The 26,518-nt window shown below is 43.0% G+C and overlaps 1 protein-coding gene and 1 long non-coding RNA gene across 9 annotated transcripts in view; one reads left to right on the forward strand and one right to left on the reverse strand.

Annotated features, from left to right (window-relative positions):
• Nucleotides 1-24,555, forward strand: part of WIZ (WIZ zinc finger) — a 97,261-nt gene extending 72,706 nt beyond the window's left edge. For 3 of the 8 annotated variants that reach the window (XM_061616547.1, XM_061616546.1, XM_061616548.1), the window contains exons 6-13: nt 12,325-12,492; nt 13,909-14,415; nt 17,137-17,619; nt 19,144-19,674; nt 20,260-20,769; nt 21,581-22,039; nt 22,512-22,704; nt 22,948-24,554. In XM_061616547.1, the coding sequence (XP_061472531.1) occupies nt 12,325-12,492; nt 13,909-14,415; nt 17,137-17,619; nt 19,144-19,674; nt 20,260-20,769; nt 21,581-22,039; nt 22,512-22,704; nt 22,948-23,104 (3,008 nt within the window). In that variant the 3' untranslated portion in view covers nt 23,105-24,554. Of the gene's footprint in view, nt 1-8,277; nt 8,681-12,324; nt 12,493-13,908; nt 14,416-17,136; nt 17,620-19,143; nt 19,675-20,259; nt 20,770-21,557; nt 22,040-22,511; nt 22,705-22,947 lie in introns of those variants that run through there. The other 5 variants (XM_061616553.1, XM_061616549.1, XM_061616550.1 and 2 more) reach the window with 5 other exon arrangements.
• On the reverse strand, nt 1,064-8,358 carry LOC133380055 (uncharacterized). The gene is made up of 3 exons (XR_009761355.1): nt 8,146-8,358; nt 4,737-4,798; nt 1,064-3,220 (listed from the first exon to the last, which is right to left on the reverse strand). It is a non-coding gene; the product is annotated as an uncharacterized LOC133380055 (long non-coding RNA).
• Nucleotides 24,556-26,518: the final 1,963 nt, after the last annotated feature.

Here is a 26,518-nt window from a genome sequence, read left to right on the forward strand (position 1 = left end):
AGAAAGAGCAGGATATAAATGTAATAAATAATTCATCTGCAGGTCGACTAGCCAGAAATACATCACTCATTGTATGCAAACTGACAGATGGGCATTTCTGTAAAGAGGCTGGGACTACTGATAAAAAGCAACTTATGGAGATATTGGTGTGTATTTCTTATTCTATGAGAAGATCACTTACACTGAGAACTGTGAAAATCACTTAGCTTTGCAAAGTGGAGACAATATGTAGCTCGAGAGTCTGCCTAAATGCATAAGCAACTGCCTGAAGCTTATGGGGTCATCAGTATGCACACATGTATTAGTGCTCCTATTGTGCACCTATCAGTTCATTATAGGACTTACTCTTACATTACCTAGTACAGTAATACAGCGTAGGGGAAATTATGATGGGGACTTTAATGGAAAGCTGGCCATGGAGAGGTATCATGATGCATCAAGGGATACTAAATATTCATGGATTTCTGTTGCTAGTCACATGCATTAAAATCAACAGTGAGATGGACAAAATATTTGATGCACTGTAATTCTGGATTCATTCAGAAAAGAAATATAGCAGCTAAATTGACAAGATCTAGTACTAAAATTAGGTAGGTAGTATGGAAGAACGAATTACTAGATGCCTTTGTAAGTTTTTCTTAATTTGTGGAAGAAGCATTGCAGAATTCATAGATGCCAACAACACCATGATATAGAAAATAAAAAGTAAAACCTCCAACAGCTGCAACTTCTACTGTTGTCCATTTCTGGAGAGACTGCATGGAATACTTAGTTGTCTTAAGCATAATCATATTTAGTACCCAGTTGCAAAAGTTCCAAATCATGATGAGAAGCAACAGACAATGGCCTGGTTTGCACATCACTGTAAACTGTAGTTTAAAATAAACTGATTTAAGGTGAAAAGCAGCATGGTTGTTGAGGTGTGTCAACCAGAACTGCACATGGTATTCCAAGTGTGGTTGGACCACAGATCTGTATATGGACATTATGATATTGGCAGTTTTATTTTCTATCCCTTATGAATTTGCCTTTTTCACAGCTGCCCTATGCTGCTGCCCACTTAAAAGCTAATCCACCATGACACCAAGATGTCTTCCTGGTCAATCAGCAGCAGCAAAGAATATATAGTCAGTATATATTTGAAGTTAGGATTTTTGCCCCAATGTGCATCACTTTATTATTTATTTATTTATTGCATTTATATCCCACCCTTACTCCCAGTAGGAGCCCAAAGCCACACTTGTTGTTACACTGAACAGCATTTCCCATTTGATTGCCCAGTTTGATCACTGCTTTCTCCTGCTATGTTAATTGTGTGCAGGGTTTTTAAAAAGTTGTTTTCTTGTGAACAAGCATTCAAGTGTGGGTCTTCACCTGCAGTCTGAAGTTGTACGGTCTGCACGTGGGTTTGTAACCTCATCTGCTGTTTGTGAGAATTAGACCTACATCTGGAATTAGTGAATGACCCCTATTTACACATGACTTTGTGTCACTGGAAAATAGACCAGGGACTTCTGCCTCTCTTCAAGAGGTACACTATGAGTTGTGGAAACACAGCTTCCTATTGTACCTGCACCTGTTCATATATGTTTGTGTAGATGTTGTCTGTCAACTCTAACATGTGGTAAACCAAGAGTGAATAAAGACGAGTCTGGCAACAATGAGACATACGTAACATCTATAAAATAAGTTCTTGTGATATGGATACAAGGCATACGTATTCAACAGATTACTAATTTCATGAGATTTTGAAGTGCAGCCAGTTTAAGTTGAAGCCTTGCTCACTGCAGTACAAGTAATTATTTTGCTCATATGTTGAGGATAAATGGAATTGGATAGTAATACAGTTGTATAGAGAAGCAAGGGTGACTATCCAAGCTGGATAGAACAATTGCCTCCCTTCCTTCTTATTTGATTCCAGAATTACAACAGTGCATGAATGTTGATTTAGCTGGTAAATATTTTGTGGAGTATACAATCTGAAACCTAAATTAAAATGTTAATGGTTTTTAGTTATCTGCTGGAAAGTGATTGGTAATGGATCATGACAACTATTAGCATTTAAGGCTGAATCTAAAATGTGGCTCTATTTGAATGCCACTGAAGGAACAGGTATTGAGTGTTGTACATAGGCCGGGGGATTCTCAGGGATGTGGAATGTGTGGCCCTCCAGATTTTGTTGGACTACAGCTCCCAACTTCCTTGACCACCGGCTGTGGTGGCTGAGGCTGATGGAAGTTGGACTCCACAACATTGGGAGGGAAGCCCAAATGAGAAGTGGCTGCAACTGAGTGTCTCTGGTAATAGTTGGTTTCTCCCTCAGAATGAAGCTGTAAATAAATAAATAAGAAATAAAAGCTGTCACTCAGGAATGTGATCATCTGAGGATATATCTTTACAAAACCTTGTGCTTCTTATAGGCTGTTGTGGAAGATGACCCTCTAAGAACATAAACAACGTAATACAGAATAACAAAACAACTCTGCTGCCCACATACAAACAGCCTATGTAGAAAGTTGTTTAGTCTTAAATGACTACGCACAACAAAATGGCAGCATTTGCAGAAAGCTATTCCATTATAACTTCATCCTGCAAAATACCGAAATAAAATAAGGATGGAATATGTCTGGCATTAGTGAAGAAAATAACTTTATAAAGTTTTGTTTCTTCTCATGCAAAATGCAAGAAGATTATTCTCTTATTCACCTGTGTTTTCAGTAATGGGGGAATAGCTGGATTGTATGACTGTAGGCAAAATGGATGTCGAGTTTGAAACCAGTGCTTGTCTACAATTAGCAAAATATTTTTGCTAATCCTTTATAAATCATCTTTTATCTTACTGCAAATACTATTTGTTTTAAAATGTTATGACTAAGACTCCATCAAACTTCACATTCTCTCTAATTTATCAGTAAATACCTGCATTTTCAAGGCCTTACTAAGCCAAGCAACTGCACAAAGCATATGGTGATTTTTGCTTCAAGACAGTAGAGTTGATTAATTAGATTTCTGACAGACTTTTATGCAGTTTGGAGGTCTCAGAAAATCTTTTGGATAGCCAATTCATTATAATTTTTGGGATTATGTGTTCATTGGATTCCTAATATATGCTGTGTGTGTGTTAAATCCTGGAAACTTTGGGAGCAGTATTTCTCTTCTTGTGAAGTGTCTTAGTGCTGATCTTCCCAAGGTACGTATTTGAAAACTAAGCTTGGACAATCTGCAAATAAAATAAAATAAAAGTAAATCAACCCTAGGGTTGTTAACTGATTGAAATATATTATTGTTCAAGAATAAAAAAAATATTTCACACACATAATCATCATATCATGGTAGAACCTCAACATAGGTTTCATTTTGAAAAACTGAAGGAACTATTGAACTTGCAATTTAATAAAAGCTACCAATTATTGTTAGAAGAAAATAGCATCTTTAATAGGGTCCATGTAATTTCCTGTTACAGCAACACACTATAGCCAAAGTATGCTTTTTTAAAAGGCTGAAATCCTATGCACCCTCTCCTGGGAGTAAGTCCCATTGAATTCAGTGGTGACATAATTCTGAGTAGACACACATAGGATTGTACTGTTAGTGAACTTAACTCTCAGCCCCACCAGTAATAAAATTGTTCTGACACATAGATTATACCACATCAGACTTTAAAATCTGGTTACTGAACACATTTTAAACTTTTAGCAAAATTTAATAGCTTCTTTTTCAAAGCTTATTGTTAAAAGTTCAAAATTATTTTGCAACCTCAGCAAAGAACAAGGATGATTTTAACTCTGCTTTCCTGCCTCTGCTTACATTGTGTGGCAAAAATGCAGAATATGGTTTTATTCTGGCCCTATCCCTGTATCTTTTTATTTTTATTTTTGCCAAGCAGCACACTGTTGGAAGGCCATGGACAAAGAGAGCTATCGCTAGTCGGGCGGTATATAAATTTAATAAATAAATAAATAAAATAAATAAATAAAATGTAAATTGCCAGGCTTCTTACTTTCCCTAGTGACCTTCACTCCTTCAAGGATATATTTTGAGGCACATCCTTCATACATCCCCTGCAACTGCATACATAGATGGCTGGGGCTCTTAATTTGGGGAAAAGTTCTGTTGGTGGTCCCCCATGGCTCACATGCACAGCTTGTAACAACTAGAAACTGTGTAGTGGGCCCAAGCCTGTAGAACTCCCTCCCAACCAAGATTAGACAGGCACCCTCCTTGCTGAAATTCAGGTGCATGGTTAAGACTTTCTTGTTTTGACTTCCATGGGCATTTGACTTCCATGGACATTAATAATTGTTTTGACTTCCATGGGCATTTGACTTCCATGGAAATTAATAATTGTTTTGACTTCCATGGGTATTTGGTTTTATGATTATTTCATTGTTTCATTTTATGTGTGGCTCATTTTTATGGACACTGCTTAGAAATGTGAATGATTAAGCAGTATGTAAATGTCTTAAATAAATGAATGTAGTGCGAAGTATGAAGATTCCAAAATGGCATGGACCCTGTGTTGAGTGACATGCGGGCTAAAAACACCTTGGCTATTTTTAATCTTTTTGACTTCCAATTCATAGTGCTGATCCTAAACTACAGCACTCTGGTACTAGATAAGGCCTTAACCTCATCTAACATAAGAAGCATAGAGGGCATTGACCAAAACAAATGGACAAGATGTCTTTTACCATTTATTTATTTTGTCCATTCTTGCAATGAGATAATATACTTACCAGAATCCTTGGATTGTTACCATCTACTATTTCAAGTGGATAAAATCCCTTTCAGGTAATCTCTGGTAATGAGAAGTGAATCACTTTAATTAAACATGACAGCATTTTCATACATTGGTAAAAATGCTGTAACAGTGCTGAAGACCTGAATGGTGAAAGTTAGGAAATCTAGAGAACCAAAAGTTAGAGCAGTGCTGTTAAAGCATATACATTCCCATATAGGATCTTCTGTCTGTTCTACAGCTGCTTAAAGTTAATGCCATTGTAAGAAAAGAAAGGAGGACCCCTTCCAAACAATTTTGTTACAATCAGTTCATAAGTGCTGGTGAAGCCTGCCCAAGGGCACTCCTTTATTTTTCAGTCCTTAAGCATCTGCTTAGTGAGGAATGCAACCCTCAATCCACATTAGTTTGACACCCACATTAGTATATGTGATGGGGGTGAAAAATATGTAAATAACAGACAGCTACATATAAAGGAAAATTTTTAACATAGGAATAGGATGTTTAGAGAAATATGACTAAGAGTGCTGTCTTAACTATGACTACTCAGAAGAAGTAGTGGGGTTAGGATTGCAACCAAAGACAGGAAATATTTATTTAATTATGTATTTATATCCTGCCCTTCCTCCCAGTAGGAGCCCAGGGCAGCAAACAGAAACACTAACAACACTCTAAAACTGAATAAAAACAGACTTTAAAATACATTAAAACAAAACATCTTTTTTAAAAAGCTTTTAAAACATCTTAAAAAGCAATTCCAACACAGACGCAGACTGGGATACAGTCTCTATTTAAAACGCTTTTGGAAAGAGGAAGGCCTTAAGGAATTCCTTCAGTTTCAGATGCAGAAAAAATGCTTGCTTTCTTTTGATTAAAATATTTTCCCTCTTGTCTTGCAGTTATGTTTATTTTGAACTGATAGAGAGGAAGATTTTTTATTTATTTATTTATTATTAAATTTGTTAGTCGCCCATCTGACTGGTTGTCCAGCCACTCTGGGCGACGTACAAGATAAAACAGTACATAAACAGTTAAAAAAATTAAAAAACAGTAAAAACTAATCCGTCCCAAAAGCTTGCCTAAAAAACCAGGTCTTCAGGGTCTGGCAGAAGTTCATTATAGATGGGGCATGGCGTAGATCACTAGGGAGAAGATTCCATAGGGTGGGGGCTATTATTGAGAAGGCCCTCTCTCGAGTCCTCACCAGTCTAGTTGTTTTGACTGGTGGGATCCAGAGGAGGTCTTCTGAGGCTGATCTTGTTGAGCGGCATCCCTGTCGATGCTGGAGGCGCTCCTTCAGATAAGCTGGGCCACAACCGTATAGGGTTTTAAAGGTTAAGACCAACACCTTGAATTGGGCTTGGTACACAACCGGTAACCAATGCAACTCCTTCAGCACAGGAGTGATGTGATCTCTACGGCGGCTGCCTGCAATCAGACATGCCGCTGCATTCTGTACCAGCTGTAACTTCCGAACCGTTTTCAAGGGTAACCCCACGTAGAGCGCATTACAGTAGTCTAGGCGAGTGGTGATCAGGGCATGCACCACTGGTGGGAGCAGATGATTGGGAAGGTAGGGGTGTAGCCTCCATATCAGATGAAGTTGATACAGAGCTGCCCAGCTCACAGCCGACGCTTGAGCCTCCATGGACAGCTGGGAGTCAAGAATGACCCCCAGGCTACGGACCTGGTCTTTCAGAGGCAGTCGTACCCCGTTAAGCACCAGGTCTATATCTCCCAGCCTTCCCTTGTCTCCCACAAACAGCACTTCGGTTTTGTCAGGATTCAGCTTCAGCTTATTCCTTCCCATCCAGCCACTCACCGACTCCAGACACTTGGACATGGTTTCCACAGCCAACCTTGGTGAAGATTTAAATGAGAGATAGAGCTGCGTGTCATCCGCATACTGATGACACTGCAGCCCAAATCTCCTGATGATTGCCCCCAGCGGCTTTATATAGATGTTAAAAAGCATTGGAGAGAGGATAGAACCCTGTGGCACCCCACAAGTGAGGGGCCAGGGATCCGAAACCACCTCCTCCAGTGCTACTCTTTGGTATCTCCCAGAGAGGAAGGAATGGAACCACTGCAATACAGTGCCCCCAATACCTAACCTCTGCAGGCGGTCCAAGAGGATAGCATGGTCAACGGTATCAAATGCCGCTGAGAGATTGAGGAGGACAAGGAAGGTGCATTCGCCTCTATCCCATGCCCTTCTCATATCATCTACCAAGGCGACCAAGGCTGTTTCAGTCCCATGTCCCGGTCTGAAGCCCGACTGAAATGGATCCAGATAATCCGCTTCTTCCAAGTGTGCTTTTTATTGCACTTTATTGCATATTTATTCTTTTGAAGTTGGTTCATCTTTCTTAAACTTTAGAACAGAAGGAAAGGAAAGCCTCCATTTATTAGAAGACATGTAACTGAAGCAAAGAATAAAAAATCAGGAAGAAACTGACTTTCTAAAGTTTAAGCAGCTGCTATTGTTGCAGTGAAGGGAGGAAGGGAGGACAAAGGGGAGAAGGACAAAGGCTACCACCACCACCACCACTGCAGAAAGCAAGAGAAAGAAGCCTGCATTTTAAAATGCAAGTGTCTTTCTGAGGCTGTTCCCTCAGTGGCAGTAGGTAGTTGGGAACCCTGCAAGGGATTTTGACAGGTAGGTTGGGCAGCCCTGTCAATCATGTGATGTCATAATGACATAATGTGACCGACAGGTGGACAGCCCCACCCATCCATTGAATTTGGCCTGGTAAGGATCTGGCTTTTGGAGCCAAAAAGTTTCCCCATCCCTGTCTTCAACTGTCACCTGCCTCTTTATCTGTGACTTGGATTGAATCTGAGCTGGAAAAACCTAACTGCAGTACAGGAAAGGGATTGCCATGTGTATTCAAAGTGCCAAACCTGATTAGGATTTAAAGGACAGTCTTTTTCTGGCAGCTGTTGCTTATAAGTGGATATGAAGAAAATTCAGTTACCTCAGCCTTGAGATAAAAAGAGACTTTTGATAAATAACAATTTATATATATATCTGTCATAGTTTTTAAAATATGTTTCCGTCTCAATCTATTAGCTTGCTTTGCACCTGGACAAGAGAAATTACTGTTTTAACTTGTATATAAAGGCTGCAACTGTGAGTTATGCACACCACCACTCGGATATGCTTGAATCATTTTGCAGAAAACTGTGACTATTCAAGTAACTGATTTTGCAGATGGTGAAATAGAAAAATGTTTTTAAAACTATTTCTTAAATATTTAGAAACCCAGAATTTATTTATACACCTCAGGTTGGTTGTCTGCTGTGAAGCTCTGCATGAAGGTATTCTGGCCATAGGGTGTGTCTTCTGTTAAATGAATTCAGTACTAGATAGTTGCTTATGTAATAAAGATTGCGATTAGACTTACCTTTCGTAGGACACACAAGAACCCTGTTTGTTAATACCACATTCTTTAGGAGATATTCCCTCCCCCCGCACCTGCTGTTTAGCAAACTGGCCTGCTCTTCCCTTTCTTTCTGTCTTACCAAATCCTTCCTAGCTATGTTCAGGAGAGCTAGGTGATCTACTGCTCCTGTCTGCTGGAGTCAAGTACACGGGTTCCTGCCTAGCGAGCGCTCCTGTGATCGGTAGTTCGGTGGTGGAGTTATTCTGCCTGGATCCTTACCTCGCTCGTTTCTTGCTTTGCTGCCTCGTTCTGGGCCTGTGGATTTCTCCTGGTTCGGCTGGAGCCGGCTGCTCTGCTTTAACTCGGCGCTCGACTACTTCACCTGATCAGACTCAGTTGGAGTTTCGGCTCTCTGCCGTCCCACCTGGCTGCTGCCCCGCATGTGCCGGACCCAAGATGGCGGCCTCCACCCCCTCGCAGCTGAAAGCTACAAAAGCGGTGGCGGCGCCGCGGCCCCGAGAGGATGAATCGGACGCGGGTCCGTCGCCCGAGGCCGGTAAGACCCTGAAAGGCGGAGAGGAAGGCTCAGTCCGTCGGGCAAGAAGGCCGTGCTAGGAGTGTCAGGCTGGATTGTCGCTTTCCCTTCCTTGATCCTTCCCCCCGCGCCTCCGGGGTAACCGGACTCTGCCTTAGGGAATGCAACGGCTGTTCCTTTCTAGAAGTGGCATGAGATTGGGTTGAGTGGCTGACAGGAAGCAGCACCTTGTTTCGCTGCGCCAGCCCGAGCCGAGTCCGTGGAACCTTTCCTGTCAAGGCCTGTTAGACCGCTGCTCTTCTCCCCCAACGGGGGCGCCTGGGTATCTTAGTCGCTACCAGGTCTTGCTCATAGCGCTGGTCAGCATCCTTTCAGCCGCCTTTGATTTAACATGCAGCACTCGAGTATCTGGCCAGCGCCTGTCACGCCTGGTCCACGCTATGGTAGCAGCTAGTAATTGAAAAGGAGATGTTTAATGAAACATTTTTTGTCCGCTGGGAAAACGGGAATAATCCATATTGAAATAAATCAACTCTCGAATCTTTTGACTTTCAAATTGTGTAACTTGTACCCGTTATAGTCTCTCTTGTTAATACATATCTGTAACTAAAGTGGGTTTTGAAACTTCTTAAGGGGGAAAAAATGCTACTGACTCAGATCTAGGCTAACGCCCAAAGTAGGTCAACAAGAATTAGTTGCATTGCACTGTGAGAAATATACATACATAAAACATTGGTTTTAGCTATCCAGAGCTTTGATTGACTTCTACTGTAAAACATCACAAGTCTAGTAGGCATTGAATACAGTAATTCTGCTTTAATCTGTTTTTCCCTCTAACTAGGTTGTAGATTATTTAAAGATTTGGTTCGTCTATAAAGTTTATGTATCTAATATAATTATCTCTGAATTATCGTAAATTTGTCCAGCAAGCAACAGTTGGAATCAGTCTTAGAAGATTGCCTGTTCTGCTCCTCTCCCCCATCCCTGTCTTTTTTGTTGTTTGTATTTGGAGGAAAATCCCTTTTAAGTTATTTATTTATATTTATTTATATATAATATTGCAACTGTATTCTGCCTTTCCTCCAAAAAGCTCAGGATGGCGTACATGGTTCTTTCTTTTACCCACTTCATTTTATTCTTATAGCAGCCAGTTAGATTAGTTAGGCTGAGAGAAAGTGACTACCCGAGGCCCCACTGTACGCTTCATGTCTGAGTGGGGATTTGAACTACAGTCTCCCCAGTTTTAGTCTGACAACACTATACTACAAGGAGTTATTCCCAGATAAATGTCTTTAGGATTGTGCCTTTAGAAATCCTTGTCGTTTGTTTTTGGCTAAATTGCTTTTTGTAATGCTACAGTAGTACTGTTTACTGTATCTTTTGTTAGATCATAGCATATTAGCCTGTACTTGGCTTCTTGCTGGAAACAGTTGTGTATGATGATCTTGTCACTTTCCGCTCTAGCAAAATTGTTTTCTCTGTATTGAATATAGTTACACCATGCTCTGTTTGTAATTAGTGCTTTTTTCATCAGTACAAATTTTTCTCTACATCTTGTGTGTTACTGTAGTGTAAATGCTGCTCAGTGTGGTGCTTTGTGATGCAGCTGAAAATATAGCACAGAACTAGAAAGTAACTGTTGCATTAGCTGATATGATTCTTTTTATTTTCTTTCTCTAAGGAATTTGCTTAGCTTATCCAATGGGTAGTGAGTAACCAATTTTTATTGTCTATTATTCCAAGAAGACTGGTTTATCATAATATATCTTCTAATATTAACACCTGATCCTATTACATCTGTGTTGACTTTGTCAATATTCACATTTTGTAACTTCCTATACATTTTGTCTGTTGTTCTGCTAAATACAGACATATATTAGTAGGAATAACATGGCTTCTAATATTTGCATTCTGTTCACTTAATAGTTGGTTATTAATTGGGATTTTTTTTAAAAAAAACCTTTCACTGGCAAATTTCTTTATTGCTCAGTGGCCCAACACATATTTGTACACTTAAACAAAAAGCAAGGACTTTATTATAAGTATAATATCTTCAGTAGGCCATTTATGTTGGGGTTTGTTTTTTAATAAGTTGCTTTCTTTGCAATCCAATACACACTTAATGTGACACTGAAACTGCTTTGGTCATCATTGATGACTTTGTCGAAAAAAATGGAGGAATGCAACCCTGCTTGTTCTTCTTGATCTCTTGGCAACTTTTGATACCATTGATCATGGTACCCTTTGGAGCAGCTCAGGGAGGTTGGGCTTGGGGGCACTGTACTGGTTCTGCTCCTACCTCCAGGGATATTTCCAGAAAGTAGTTATGGGAGGCTTCTGTTTGACACCATGGGAGCTTTCCTGTGGTGTCCTGCAAGGTTCCATCTTGTCCCCTATGCTATTTAACATCTATATGAAGCTGCTGGGGAGTGGTCATCAGGAATTTTGGAGTGAAGTGTCACCGATATGTGATTGACACTCAGCTCTATCTCTCTGTTCCATCTGAATCAGGAGAGGTGGTGGAGGTGCTAGATAGGTGTCTGGAGGCAGTGATGGGCTGGATGTGGGCCAACACATTGAAGCTAAATCCTGAAAAGACAGAGGTTTTATGTGTTCCAAACTTCTGAGTCCAGGAGATGGAAAGATGGCCTGTTCTGGATGGGGTGCACTTCCCTGGAAGGAGCAGGTTCACAGCTTGGGGGTACTCCTGGATCCAACATTATCACTGGAGGCTTGGGTGGCCATGGTGACGAGGAGTGCCTATTTCCAGCTTCGGCTGGTTTGCCAGGTATGGCCCCTTTAAGACGTGGTTGACTTGGCAACAGTACTCCAGTCTCTGATAACTTCCAGATTAGATTATTGCAATGCGCTTGAAGATGACTTGGAAACTGGTCCAAAAGGCAGTAACCAGATTACTGGCTGGGGTTCCTTTTAGAAATCATATCACCCCTGTTCTAAAACAGTTGCATTGGTTGCCAGTTTGTTTCTGGGCCCAATTTAAGGTTCTCACAATAGTATTTAAAGCCCTAAACGACTCAGGCCTCGAATATCTCCCGAGACTATCTCCTTCCCTACAGACCCTATTGGTTGTTAAGATCAGCAGAGTGGCTGTCTTAGTTGTTCCGCCACCCTCAGAAGTTCACGGCATGGTGGTTCAGGAGAGGCCTTTCTCTGTGGTGGCCCCTAAGTCGTGGAATTCCCTCCTTAGAGAGGTGCATCTGGCACCTTCTTTGTACAGCTGTCAGTAAATGCCAAAGATGCACCTCTTTACCCTGGCTTTTTGCTCCTGAGATGTATGTTTTCAGAATCTACCCTATTATTGTGATTGAAGTGTGTTTTTAATTCTTTTTAATATTGTGTTTCAGATTTTTGTAACCCACCCTAGAACCTATTGGTGAAGAGTGGGCAGGAACATTAATAATGGTAATGGTAATAGTAATAACAACATGGAAGGAAGACTCATTGAACTCAGTGGGACTTAATTCTGAGTACACATGCATAGGGTTGCCTTATTAGTCTAGTGGCTTATGCTAATCAAAATTATATTTTGCTCTTCTTAATAGGCACCGTGAGACAAATGTAATTTGTATGGTGCTTAATTTCTTTGCATTGTTAATTTTCCATTTTCTAGTTCAAACTCCATATTCTCTTTTGTCTTTTGATAGTTATGGCTTCTGAAGAAGAAGAGGAGATGGTCACTGCAGAGATGGGGTTACCACCCCTTCAGAAGAAAGGTTCTCTGGCTGCGTCATTAGACCAAATTCCAAACAGGATAGGGAGCTCGCTTTCTCCTGAACCTTCCAGCAATAGGGCAGATTCCCAAGATTCCAAAAGTGAGTCTGCCTTCTGTTGAGGTTGCTGTTGAGCTTTGTGTGTGGTATCTGTGATAGTAAGAGCCCCACTGGCTGCCTTAAAGTGTAGATCTGAGCCCTTTGCTTACAGTGGTGTCACTGCTTTTAATTTTCCTGTCTGTGGGTGAAAGAATTTGCAAGCTTTCATGACTAACAAACATTGTTCACATGGAAAAGGTCGCTGAAAGAATTCTGTGCAGATAAAAAGCTTCATTCTTTGTGTTAAATACTGAAGGTTTAATAAAATATGTTTTGTTTTTCAATATGTTGTGGATACAGTGTAACAGTATAGTGTTTTTCACAGAACCTGTCATAGTTTTATGTAAAAGTACATTGTGAAGGACAGCACTCAAATCACCAAACAGCTAACTAATGGCCTCTTAAGCAAATATGATCTGCTACCATCATTGATTGGGGCTGGGGTGGGGGTATTTTCCCATCACTCGTTATGGTGTACAGCCAAATACCCATGTGGTTTTTCTTCGTTTTAAAGGAAATATGGAACACAAGCTCTAAGGGATTCCAACTTTCTGAGCTGAAGTTGTATTTGCTCTTGAAACTAAGAAGAAATTAACATTTCCTGATTTCAGCTTTAAGATAATCACAAGTAGCCATTCGGTACCGCTGTTATTTAAAGCATGTTTACCCCACTGTTTGGCTGAAAAGGTTTGCAGAGCAGTTTACATAAGGTAACTAAAGACAAGGCAGTTCCTGCCCACAGGCTTTCAATCTAAAAGAAACAACACAAAAGGAAAAAGGAATGAGGGAAGAGAAAAACAAGAAAACTCAGGCACCAGTTGTTAAGGTTACATTGTAGTTCTTATAATGACCAGTTGGAATGGAAACAGTTCAGAGAGAGGAAGGGCCTGATGGAGCTGGTCTCTCAGCAGGGCCAACTGAGAGGCCCTCATTCTGATACCTCCCACTGCTACAGTCTGATGGAATAGACTTCATAGTTCTTGACTGTATTTTGGTAGGAGGAACAGGCAATGAAACATGATTGAGAATAAGAATTATAATTTTTGTGAAGAGGGAGCCTACAGGGAGTATTGACAGTGTGGATTTCAGCAACTTAGCATAAGGCACCTGTCACCAATTTTCTGTGTGAACATTGGTCAGTGTGATAGTTGCAAGATGGACTAATCGTTTTGACACTGATTTTTGCAGAAGGAATTTGACCATCAAACACCATTTTTTACTAAAGCTTGGTGGAGTCATCTGTTGCAAAATAGACTGCAAGCGCCAGTCTGTTTAGCTAGTCCAATTATATCTGTTTGGTTATGGAGAGGTGCCCAAATCAAGATAACATGGTGTGCGCTTGTGATCTACTGCCTGGTAGCGAAGACAGTGTGGGGTTTAGCTTAACCTTGTCTCAATAAGTCACTCTCCTCTTTCCAGCACCAAACCTCACAACATGTGAGGTCTGTGGCGCCTGCTTCGAGACCCGCAAGGGCCTGTCCAGCCATGCCCGTTCTCACTTACGTCAGCTTGGTGTGGCTGAGTCTGAGAGCAGTGGAGCTCCCATCGATTTACTCTATGAACTGATGAAACAGAAGGGCAAAGTGGACAGTGACCCCATCTCTCCAAGTCTTAGCAAAAAATCTGCTTCTCCCAAAGAAGGGACTGCAGGGTCCTCACGGCCAGCACTGCTGCCTCTGAACAAAGCTACGGAGCGGCAACAAGAGCCACCTGTAAACAAAGCAATCAAATCCCCTCCAGGTTTCACCCCCAAGAATGTTGCCCAGCCAGGATCTCCCATACTCAAGAAGGTGACACCTGCTCTGCCTGGTTCTCCTCTGCCAAAGAACCCTGAAGACAAAAGCTCCAAGCTACCGCTGAGCCCTCTGCAGAGTTCTCCTAAAGCACAGTGGCCACAGTCGGAGGAAGAAGGCCCCTTAAATCTAAGTGAGTCTGTTTGATGCTGATGCTGCTTGTGAACAGGAGAGCTGGCTTGCAGTTTGCTGCTGTAGGGAGCTGTTGTGTTTCGCATTATCTTGTAGGGTGAACCAGTGCAGGGTTGCCCATCCCAAGACACATTTTACTTCCGTTGGCTCTGCACAGGCTGCTGCATTTGCACATAATGCATCTTGTGTACACTACAATAAAGGAAGGGCATAAGAGACTTAATGGATATGTTTGATCTCGTTTTCTTTTTCTAGAAGATTTGCTAAGGTTATCATTGTGATTCTTGGTGTTGGTCGGGGGGGGTTCTTCCCTTCTCTGAGCTGTGTGAGCAGTTGTACATTTTTACAAAATATTCCTAGGTACCCTTCTAACAAACCTCTCTTCCCAGAAGAGACTATTTCCTCAGCCAGCTGCTTCCCCGACTCATCTCCAAGAGGGTCAGTCATATCTATATTCTTCCTTGGATAGGCCACAAAGCCTTCCCATGTGTCCTTGTGATTTGTGCCCAGAGACTATATAAAATCACTGTTGCAGGGATGTTTATCTGTTGAAGGGACAGCAGCCGTAAAGACTATCTCTTTCTTTCCAAAATTGTGAGTGAAATTATTCTTATCAGAAGAAAAGGCTAAGACACCCCCTGAAATCCTGTGGATAGGTGTTCATTTTAAACCAAATTTCTTAGTTATATTCCAGGATAAAGGGTGAGGAGTTCGGTGCTATTAGTATCTCAGGTTTCCTAACTAAAGGCAGTTTCTACTGCTTCTGAGCCATTGCTTTCCTCGTTGTACATTATCTGTGTGCCCTACTTCTCATGGCCTATAGTAAGACTTGTGGACTTGCAGCTATTGTTGGAGCTTGGAGACTAATGTAGTCTGTGCTGCTTTTGAACTATAATATTCAGAGTTAGGTCTGTTCAGCGATGTTCTCTGTGAATAGTGGCAGAAATGGCACAAGCCACCCAGTACCCCTGCTTCAGTCTTGTACAGTATTTTCTTGCATTGGAGGGAAATCATGGAAAATCAACACCTCTACCACCGTTTCAGTCCTTTTAAAGATATTTTTCAATTGTTGCTGGTGAGGGAGTGGTGAGTTCTAATTTGGTGGGACAGAGGAAAGGAGAATCATAAAGACAGGGGAATTTTCTGTGGGCTTGACTAAAGGTACTAAGGCCCTCTGCCGCCTGTCTGGGCTGGGGGAAGCTAACAATGCATAAGGCTTACATTGTGGTCCCTCCTGTTGACCAATCAGCAGCAAAGTCCACAGCACCAGTTGCATAGAAAGTGTTTGATGACATCCTGACCTATCTACCCCACAACTGAGCCCCATACTTCTTTCGTCTGGCTACCTTCAATTTAAAAGCCCCTTTTTCCAAGACCCATTTGGCTTCCACTCAGACGGCATTATTAGGAGCAGCAGACTCTTGCTATAATGTAGTGTCTTGGTTTAAATTAAGCACTGGAGGCCTTAGATATGTTGTGATTCTTATTTTTACAATTGAAAGAAGGGCTAAGAAAGTTGACAACATTTGTACAACTGCTTTTCATTCCCCTTTTGAGCTATAATCCATTCCTAAATGTACCTCTTGCCCCAGGCGTAGATATTTGACCTATATTCACATTTTAGAAACCACTGTGAGAACCTCTGCTTTTATTGTTCTTTGTTCATTGACTTTGTCTTGGCTGACAAGATTCTGAACTGTGTTTCATCCAGTCAGTTATATATGCAAGTGGAGGTTTATAACCAACAAACCTTGCAATTTTCTACATAGCTTACATGGCTTCTTTGAACATACATGGAAATTTGAAATTGCATGTGACAGAAATTGGCTTAAATCTGCATGAACTAAAACAAACTCTTGAAGTGGCAGTTCTGCACTCATTGAGTAATGACAACTGTCAATTCTGGTGTCGGCCCAGTTCTTCCTATCAGCTTTTACCACATGTTGGTGGACCATATAGGAGTCATAGCACTGAAAGAATCACCGCAGGGCCCATCTCAGTCCATCTTTGTTTTGAAATCAAACCCAAAGCTTTAATAGTGGATTGAAGGAGCTTCGTGAAACTTAAAGGTATGGGGAATGACTGCATTTTGGAAAGTTTTCTATTTAGCATTGTGCCACTGTTGGGGATGACCATTTCCATTGAGATTCTTCAGTCTGAAGGCATGGAATGCTAGGCAAAAATACAAATACTTTGGACCTTTTAAATTGACCGTTTGTTTTAATTTTTAAAATGACTGTTTCTGTTTGCCATCTTGCTCTTCTGGCATGAACCCAGTTGGTGGCCTGAAGCTTTGCTAAAGCTGGGACTAAGGCCATCTGACACTCTGCAGCTAGCTTTTGATGATGCCATTCTCAAAAGTTACAGATGTGTGAAATACCCGATGGTTTAAACTGAGATGGAAAAGGCTTGAGCATAATGTTTTCAGGAAAGACAAACTTTGTTTGAAAACTTGACCTGAAACAGTGAAAGGAAATCTATTAAATATAAGTCTTCTGTGAGGATTTCTGCTTAGCTATTAAGCCAGCAGCAGTGGTACAGGTGAATAACACGCCTTTCCTTTGGGGCTGCTTGTTAAATCCTACTAGGAAACCACTTTACCATTTCTGGAGTAAGAAACTGGGCCTTTAGAGCAAGGTCCTTTACAGGTTGTAACAGGTACTTGAGACACATTCTTTGTGTGATCGTATCTATTGTGATCAATGTGTTTTTTTTTCCGCAGCTGTAGATAGTGACTCGGGCAGAGAAATTGACTGCCAGTTATGTGGTGCCTGGTTTGAAACCAGAAAAGGGCTGTCGAGTCACGCTAGAGCCCACCTGAGACACCTGGGAGTGAGCGATCCAGATGCTAAAGGATCTCCTATTGATGTTTTAAATGATCTCATCAAAAGTGAAGACTTCAAAGGCCGTCTTTCCTCTCTCCTCCCTAGCGAGAGAGAATCTTTAGGGGAGACTGGGAGCTCTGATGGACCCAGCCCAAAGAGCACAGCTACAGCAGCGCCTGCCACAGGCATGAAACAAGCACACTCACCAAGGCCTTTGGGCAAACAGCCATCTGTACTCTCACCTCACTCCCCTCCACCATCCAAGAAGCTGAAGCCACTTGGTCACAGGCTGTCAGCTGTGGCCAGTCTGCAAAGGAAACAGGGTCTTTCTTCCAGTGCGTACTGGGCATCAGATGCTGAGATGGCTCCACTCAATCTCTGTAGGTTCTATCAACACTGGCTCCTGCCCCCTCCCCCTCCCCAGTCTTGTTTATGTGACATGGAGCTATACACTGAGAAATCCAGGTTCCTTGCCATTTCCTGCCACTTTGTCCAATAAGTAGCGAAGGGGTGGGGATGCAAGCTCTTTAGCCCATAAGCTCACCATTGCCCTTTCCCTGCAAAGCTTTTTCTGAACTCTATATTGCAGCTTTCCCAGCCGGTCTCTGCGTGTGCTGATGTTGACCTTCCCCTGTCTGGGCATTTTCTCCGTGGTTACGCCTTGCTCCAAATTGATGGCATCTTCCTGTCCCAGATAGGACAAGGCTATAAGTTTGGTTGTTCTGCAGTTAGGAGTATCACAAGACAAATGTGGATTCAAGCTGATGAAGTGGAAATTAATGATTACAAGTTGAAGGGAAGAGTGTGAAGTCTTGTGTAGCCTGAGTCCTTTTGTGGCCATTGGTTGGACTTTGCTGCACTTTTTAGAGCACTCATTGGCTATATTTAGTGCCAGCAGAATGTTCAGTACTAATGTGTTTCTCTTTGGCATATAATGTCCTAGCAGGCACAGAGCAAGGAAGAAGATTGCTTCTACCATTTGCAAGTTTGCCAGGGATTTGCTACATGCCATTCCAGGGATGGAGGTGACTGTTGCCTCAAGGTGGTGGGGTTTCAGCAATTTCCCTCTCTCAGTGCAGGGAGAGTAGATGAGACAGTCAAAGGGTTATCTGCATACTGCTGGTTTAAAGCTATTAAATGGCCATGGACATCCCATATTGAATGGCATGTTTCACCCCTTTGCGCTAGCTGTTCTGCATTACCTAAAGCAAGCTGCATGGCTCAAACCTACGGCGGCAAATACAGAGCAGTTGGGGGTTCTTCCCCAGGCACACACTGAGAAATGAGTCTTCTCTGAACTTCCTGACAGGAACAATTAAGCAGGCATTGCATTCTGGGACAGGAAAGATATTCAGCATTTTTCATTGTAGGATCAGCTGTACAGCAAATGTATTTAATACAGATGGGTGGCCCTTTGTTTTAAAAGAGACAGTGGAGATCATGGAGGAGAATCTAGCCTTCCTGCCAGATTCCTTCACCCATACCTGATCTTCATTCGAAAGTTTGATCAGGGTGGGAAGGAAAGCTCACAACTTCTGTTCTACCTCCTCACTAATCTCATGACATAGGATCAGCCATCCTCAGCATTTTTTTATTTTGCAGCGCCTTCTCTTCACTGTCTCTTGTCCATGTATGCAGTGTTCCCTGCTCTGACCACATCCTACTACCCCTGCTTTCATGCTTCACAGGAATTGTTGATGGTTTGTTTATTCCCCCCCCCTTTGGCCAATCTTGTTAAGGTATCAGCTTTGCCTTGTGTGAAACCCTTGTGCTATGTGCCTGCTTCATGCTGCCTTGCAGGGGAACAATCTAGTTGGTGTCCACATCACATCCTGCTCCCTGCCCTGGATGGCTCTTTCAGCCACTGTAATTGCATGTCTCTCCTCTCCTCTCTTTCTCCTCAGCCTCTGGAGCAGAACCTGTGCGGGATATCAGGTGTGAGTTCTGTGGTGAATATTTTGAGAACCGGAAAGGGCTCTCCAGCCATGCCAGGTCACATCTACGTCAGATGGGGGTAACTGAGTGGTACGTGAATGGCTCTCCCATCGACACCCTGCGGGAAATCCTGAAACGGCGAGCTCAGCCTAGGACCAGTACCTCCAACTCCCCAGCACAGAGTCAGAAATCACTTGCCTCATCTGTTCTTGGAGGCTCCTTAGAGCCACGCAGTCCAGGGGAGAGCCATATGCCTGCCATGCCTAAGAAGGCACAACAGCCAGGGAGCCCTATGGGGCACTCTCCTACCTCTTCTCCTCCCCCAACTGCCAGAAAAATATTCTCTGGGCTTTCTTCTCCCTCTTTGCACAAGAAACTGAAACAAGATCAGTTGCGAATGGAAATCAAGCGGGAAATGATGTCTGGGGGAGTTCATAATGAGTCACATCTGTCTGATAGAGCTTGGTCACCACGAGAGGAGATGTCCCCGCTTAATCTCTGTAAGTGTTAGTAATGGGGGCTGTTTCCATAAAGCAAGAATGCATGTCTGAATGGGTATGAAAGTGAAAAACTGGGAATCAGGACTACAGCGTATTTTTTTCTCAGTTAAGGGAGTGCTGCCTAATAATCCTGGGTTCTCTCAACTTTGTTTGTGCTCATGCATTCCTGCAATGGTTTCTGTGCTAGAGATTCTGAGAACTTGTGGCCATGCTGGATGGGTTTCCTATAAGATGGGTGTAGGTTGAAATCTTAAGTATTTGGTACGTTAGTAGAGTGAGAAGCGCTCTATTTACTGGTTAGCAAATTAAATTAAGGTATTTAGATACATCTATCTCCAAATACCCAGTCACTCTTGAGCCAGGAAAGGGTTGAGAAGTATGCTGGCTTCTGTGGGAAGGACCTAGGCTTTGAACCTGTTCTGTGTGTGGCTTTAGAGAAGTAATTATATCAAATATAAATGAGATAAGTCGTTCATCATTTTTTCATGTGTATTGAAAAGCGCTGCAGAAATAAATAAGAGCATTGTGAATTCCTTGCTTTCAGATGTTAAGCATTCTCTATGCATTTTCATTTGTCCTCTGCAGCCTCTCGTGCTGACCCTGTGCGGGATATCCGGTGTGAGTTTTGTGGCGAGTTTTTTGAGAACCGGAAGGGGCTCTCCAGCCATGCCAGATCTCACTTGCGCCAGATGGGAGTAACTGAGTGGTCAGTCAATGGCTCCCCCATTGACACACTACGAGAAATCATAAAGAAAAAGAACAAGCCATGCTTGATAAAGAAAGAGCCAAACGCAATGAGCATTGAGCTTCCGAAGCCCATGGGGGATGATGGAGCTGATCCTAAATCCCCTGGGAAAATGCTGCAGCCCATGGCCTTGTCCCCACTGGGTGGGAGAACTGGGAAACCAAACCTAGGTCGGGAGGTGTCTCTGTCTCCACTCAAGTCGCAGGAAGGCTTCTTGACACCACTGTCCTCTAAGCGCCCGCTATCAGATGAGCGTCTCTGTGGCCACAGTGAAGTGAAGCAGAAAACCTACATCCAGACTGAATTGCCATTCAAAGCCAAGCATGTGCATGAAAAGCCCACTCATACATGTAAGTGCTACCCCAGAATGGGGAGGGGATATGGTGGGGATCCAGATAAATATGGATATTCTATTGCAGGGCCTTGCTATAGTGGGGGAGGGAGAGAGGAGGCCAGATTCGGCAGCGTACGTATGGACTTCAAGTAATAGGTTTTCCACTGCAGTGTTTAGAGAAGCCTTTTGATGCAAGCCAACATCCTGATAGGTGGACACTTTTTAAAAGCTAACTTCCTCAGGTGTAGAGTCAGCCAGCAACCCTGATGTAGTGCACTGCCTCTCCTTCTTCCCTGGTATTAGCAAGCCTTTATGAATCCTGTGGCTGGTAGGGAGTTATTTCTCTGTCTTTTGGGATTCAGACATCAGGCATATCAATAAATGGTGTAAACCCTCATGCCTTCAGCCATAGGCCCACAGACCCAAAGTGGCCAAAGATATGCAACTTGCTGTTTATGTTCAAACAGTTCTGGGGTTTGGTTTACTTGGCTTGTGGCTGCAGGTGGTGACAGTGCTTAGGATAGCTATGGGGAACCTTTGGCCCTCCAGGTGTTGCTGAACTACAACTCCCATCATGCATGGCCATTTGCTGGGGGTGATAGAAGTTGTTGTTCAGCAACACCCCTGAAGTTGTTGTTCAGCAACACTCCTGGCTTAGAAGTTTCAAAGTGGGCCTTTCAGTATTAATTCTTGAGGATCTTTTATGTGGAAATAAAAATACCGCTGTAAAGCAAATAATACCTAGCACTCCACTCTTGAATTGTTGCTGCTTAAGTCCTTTACTGAGGGTTTTGCTCAGTCTAGCTCCCTGCCATTTCTGCTCCCAGCCACTGAAGCCTGCTGTGAACTGTGTGGCCTCTACTTTGAGAACCGCAAGGCACTGGCCAGCCATGCTCGTGCGCACCTCAGACAGTTTGGAGTGACTGAATGGTGTGTGAACGGCTCCCCAATCGAGACTTTGAGTGAGTGGATCAAGCATCGTCCCCAGAAAGCCGGAGCCTATCGCAGCTACATCCAAGGTGGGCGGCCCTTCACCAAGAAGTTCCGCAATGCCTCTCATGTGCGTGACAATGATGCTTCTGGGAAGCGGGTTCCGCTGAGCCTGCAGACAGGCAGCCCTCCACTGGCAAACAGAAGCCTCGGCAGTGAGATAGTGCCCAGTGAGCCCAGCAAAGCTGTGGATGGTGGCGGCAGCGGCAGCAGCAGCAACAGCAGTGAGCGCCCTGCGGTCACATCACCTTTGTCGTTGGTAAAGATGGAGGAGCATCAGCAGCATAACATCAACAGTGAGTCATTGCTCCCAAATTTCCACCATAGGGTCCATCTGGTTGCAATGCTTTCACAGGAGGTCCCCTTAATAAAGGAGACTCTAGCTTCCTTGGGGTGGGGAAAGGATGAAGGTGCAGGTACAGTTCTATTTCCCACTGTTCCTAAATTCTTCATTGGCCCTCATTCCTCCTAATGTGTTAGTTAGTTCTAGCTAAGAGTCTCAGAGAAGTTACTCAACAGACTGGTATGTTAAGATCTTAGTCATGAGGAGATACTCAGGCTGACAGTGCTATTCTTTTAGATTCCATACCCTCTTGCATGACTTCTAGACTTTATCCTTCTTGAATGGACCCCACCCATACTTTACTTTCTTAATCAAAATAGTTTTCACAAAGTTCCTTTTTCATCGCAGATCTATCACAGCCAGTGCTGTTTGGTGTATCCCAGCATCCTTTCTGAAATGAATATTCCCCCCCCCCTGTTCATTAGAGTTTGAACGGAGGCAGGCCAAGCCCATCGAGGTTCCGCCACCTCAAGAAGAAGAAACTAATGATTTGCAGCAGAAGGTTGAAGAGGTCCGCCAGCCACCCCCCAGAGTGAGACCAGTTCCCTCCTTGGTTCCTAGGCCACCACAGACCTCCTTGGTGAAGTTTGTGGGCAACATTTACACACTGAAGTGCAGGTTTGTGCCATTCCTCCATCTTGCTAATTCTCTTATCTGTCATGAAATTTGAATTGGAGGGTAGTAGCTGTGGCTGAACTGCAGATAATTTGATCTCAGACTTATTACAGGCAACAATCCCTTTTGCACCAGGCATCTTGGAGTCGGGCATAATCAATTTTCTTTTAGAAGGTTTCACTATGTAATTTGAGATGAGTCATTCTTCAAGTGGACTCAAATAGACATTGTCTTCTCTTTGTGCAGGTTCTGCGAAGTGGAGTTCCAGGGGCCCCTCTCCATCCAAGAGGAGTGGGTGCGGCACCTCCAGCGCCACATCTTGGAGACTAACTTCTCCAAGGCAGATGCTTTGCGAAGTGGGACCGATGTGCCTGTGGCACCATCTATAGCTGAGGCCCAGTAGCAAAGCTCTTAGGAAGCACCAGCATTCCAGGATTTCTCCCTTACCTTTCCATATGAACAAGAGTAATGGTTAACAAATGAGGGTGAAAGCAGTATTTGGTCTTCTGGGCTCCACAGCTTTGCCAGAGTCTGTAGACTTACTTGGACTTTGGGGGGGGTCAGGGGAACAGTCCCAGAGTTTGAGCACTAAATAAACCATAGTGGGTTTTTTTGGAGATGCTCCTTATTGATGGCAGTGGTATTCCAGACCGGAGTTTGCTTGTGTGCATTCTGTCTGAACAGAGAGGAGGGTGTGGAACAAAGTAAAATGGAAATTCCTTGTCCTTCCAGTGAATGCAGGTTTCTCCAAAGACACACACTCGTTACAGGGAGGAAACATGCACTTGCTCTGTTGCAGTTCACGCTGTGGGAGATGTGATGGTGAGAATCGTGAATATGAGGTTCTAGTGAAAGTTGTGAACATGAGGATCTGTTTGAGGTCAAGCATAAGCAAGTTGGGAGGGTAGACACTGAGCGCTTTGCTCTGTGGGGAAGCTGTTGATTCTGTATGTGACTAGAGTTAATGTACGTTTGACTCCTTAGGGGACAAGTCTTTAGTTTCTGTAGACATTGGATCCTATTGTGCATGTTCACGTCCCCTAGCTGTGTGTAATGGGGGTCTCGGTCCCACCTACATTAAAGGGGAAGTTATGGACTCCTTGAAGCATATATATTTCCCCTTTCCATAACTTACTGATGCATAGGGACAACCAAGTGACATTTCATGTGGGACCCTGTAGGGAATCCAGCTCTGCCATGTTACAGCAATGAAATTTTGGCAAAGGTGTATGGTTTCCCCCCGTCTTTAGCTAATGAAGAATAGCTAATGATGTCCCACAGATAACCTGTACCTGAAATCAGGGAAGGCATGTCCTTCTGAACAGGCAAGGTCTTTCCAAGAATCTTCTGGACTTCATGGGGGTGGAGGGGCTTATGTTTCTCCTTTCTAGCAAGCACTTGGTGCAGTTCCCAAATCAGCAACAGCAGGTCCTACTGCTTTCCTGTTCTTGCTCAATGTTGCTGTTCTCTCTCTTCATAGAACCTCAACTTTTTAAACTCTAGTTTTGTGTAGAAATAACAAGCATTTGTTTTTATTTGGATCCCAGGCTGAGCAGAGCCTGGAGGGAAATTACCTTTTAACTTTTTCAATGGGCATATTCTGGTTATTATTGTACCTAGGAATATGTATATTAGATTAAACCTGTTCTGGAAACAAAAAGGAGAATCCTGAGTGTGTGCTTTTCTGATGGTCTGTATGGGGGAGGTGAATGTGTTACAGCTTCTGTAGAGAAGTATCTGAGCCACCAGTGGATGTGGGAGCTGATGAAACCTTAGGTTGTATCACTCCAGTACGTACTGAAACTGGCAGTCATTTACTTGGTAAGGCATAATTAAAACATGTGTTGAAACAGGTTATGCTTTTTAAAATTTTGCTTTAATTTTCTCCATGTTAAGGTTATTTCCCACACCTTGTGCTCTGGCAATACATTCTGATCCCAAACCTGCAAAGCAGTTAAGTAGAACAGATTGAAAGCCTTGTATCAGAGTGTGACGACATCACCAAAGACTCGCTGTCATTGGAGGAGGGTATCTATTTTGCCATGTGCAACTTTTTCCTGTTTCTGATTGTTGAAAGTTCTCCTTTTTATATACTGTAGCCTTCCAAAGCAGGCTGAGCAGCAGTTATATTATGAAATCAAAGTCACCATACTAAGCCTTTTTTCTCCAGCACCAACAAAACAGAAGGATGTCCCAGCACAAAGCAGTGTAACTTCATTAACATATGTTTCACTGGATTCCTCTTAGGCTGAATTAAGAGTTTAATCCTTGATTTCAGTCCAAGTGTCCAACCAAAGGTATGTGGAAATTCACAGCACAGAATGATTTTATTTATTATTTTATTTATTAGTTTTATATCCCGCCCTTCCTCCCAGTAGGAGCCCAGAGCGGCAAACAAAAGCACTAAAAACACTTTAAAACATCATAAAAACAGACTTTAGAATATATTAAAACAAAACATCCTTAAAAACATATTAAAACAAAATATCTTTAAAAACATTTAAAAAGGTTTAAAAATATTAAAAAGCAACTCCAACACAGATGCAGACTGGGATAAGGTCTAGGTCTCTACTTACAAGGTTTGTTGAAAGGGGAAGGTCTTCAGCAGGCACCAAAAAGATAATAGAGATGGTGCCTGTCTAATATTTAGGAGGAGGTAATTCCAAAGGGTAGGTGCCACTACACTAAAGGTCCGTTTCCTGTGTTGTGTGGAACAGATCTCATAAGATGGTATCTACAGGAGGCGCTCATCTGTAGAGCACAGTGCTCAACTAGGTATATAAGGGATAAGATGGTATTTCAGGTATCCTGGTCCCAAGCTGTATAGGGCTTTGTACAGCAAAACCAGAACCTTGAACTTGGCCCAGTAGCTAACAGGTAGCCAGTGCAATTCTTTCAGCAGCGGGGTGACATGTTGGCAATACCCTGCCCCAGTGAGCAGTTTCGCCAACACATTTTGCACCAGATGCAACAAAGATGCATCCAGGAGCACCCCCAGAATACAGACCTGCTCTTTCAGAGGAAGTACAACCCCATCCAAAGCAGGCAACTGACCAATTATCCGAACTTGGGAACCACCAACCCACAGTGTCTCCATCTGGCTAGGATTCAGACTCAGCTTATTGGCCTTCATCCAGCCCACCACCAAGTCCAGGCACCGGTCCAGGGCTTGCACGGCCTCTCCCTATTCAGATGTTAAGGACAAATAGAGCTGGGTATCGTCAGTATACTGCTGACACCTCGCCCCAAATCTCCTGATGACCACTCCCAAGGGCTTCATATAGATGTTAAATAGCATGGGGAACAAGGTGGTACCCTGCAGCATCCCACAGCACTACTGCCAGGGGGCTGAAAGACAATTGCCCAATGTTATTCTCTGAAAATGACCCTGGAGATAGGATCGGAACCACTGTAAAACAGTGCCTCCGATACCCATTTCACCAAGTCAGCCCAGAAGGATACCATGGTCAACGATATCAAAAGCCGCCGAGATCAATAAAGAATAACAGGGTTGCACTTCCCCTGTCCTTCTCCCTATAAAGGTCATCCATGAGGATGACCAAGGCTGATTCAGTCTCATAACCAGGCCTGAACCCAGACTGGAATGGGTCAAAATAATCTATTTCATCCAAGAGTACTTGCAATTGCTGCACCACAACCCTCTCAATAACCTTAAGGGGGTATTTGCAACCAGGTGGTAGTTGTCACAAACCAGTGGGTTTAGGGTGAGCTTTTTCAGGAGCGGTCAGATCACTGCCTCTTTCAGGGCAGCTGGAATCACTCCCTCAACGTGTTGACCTCACCCTGGATCCACTCG

The sequence above is a fragment of the Rhineura floridana genome, chromosome 3 (assembly GCF_030035675.1).
Source record: "Rhineura floridana isolate rRhiFlo1 chromosome 3, rRhiFlo1.hap2, whole genome shotgun sequence".
Lineage (NCBI taxonomy): Eukaryota > Metazoa > Chordata > Lepidosauria > Squamata > Rhineuridae > Rhineura > Rhineura floridana.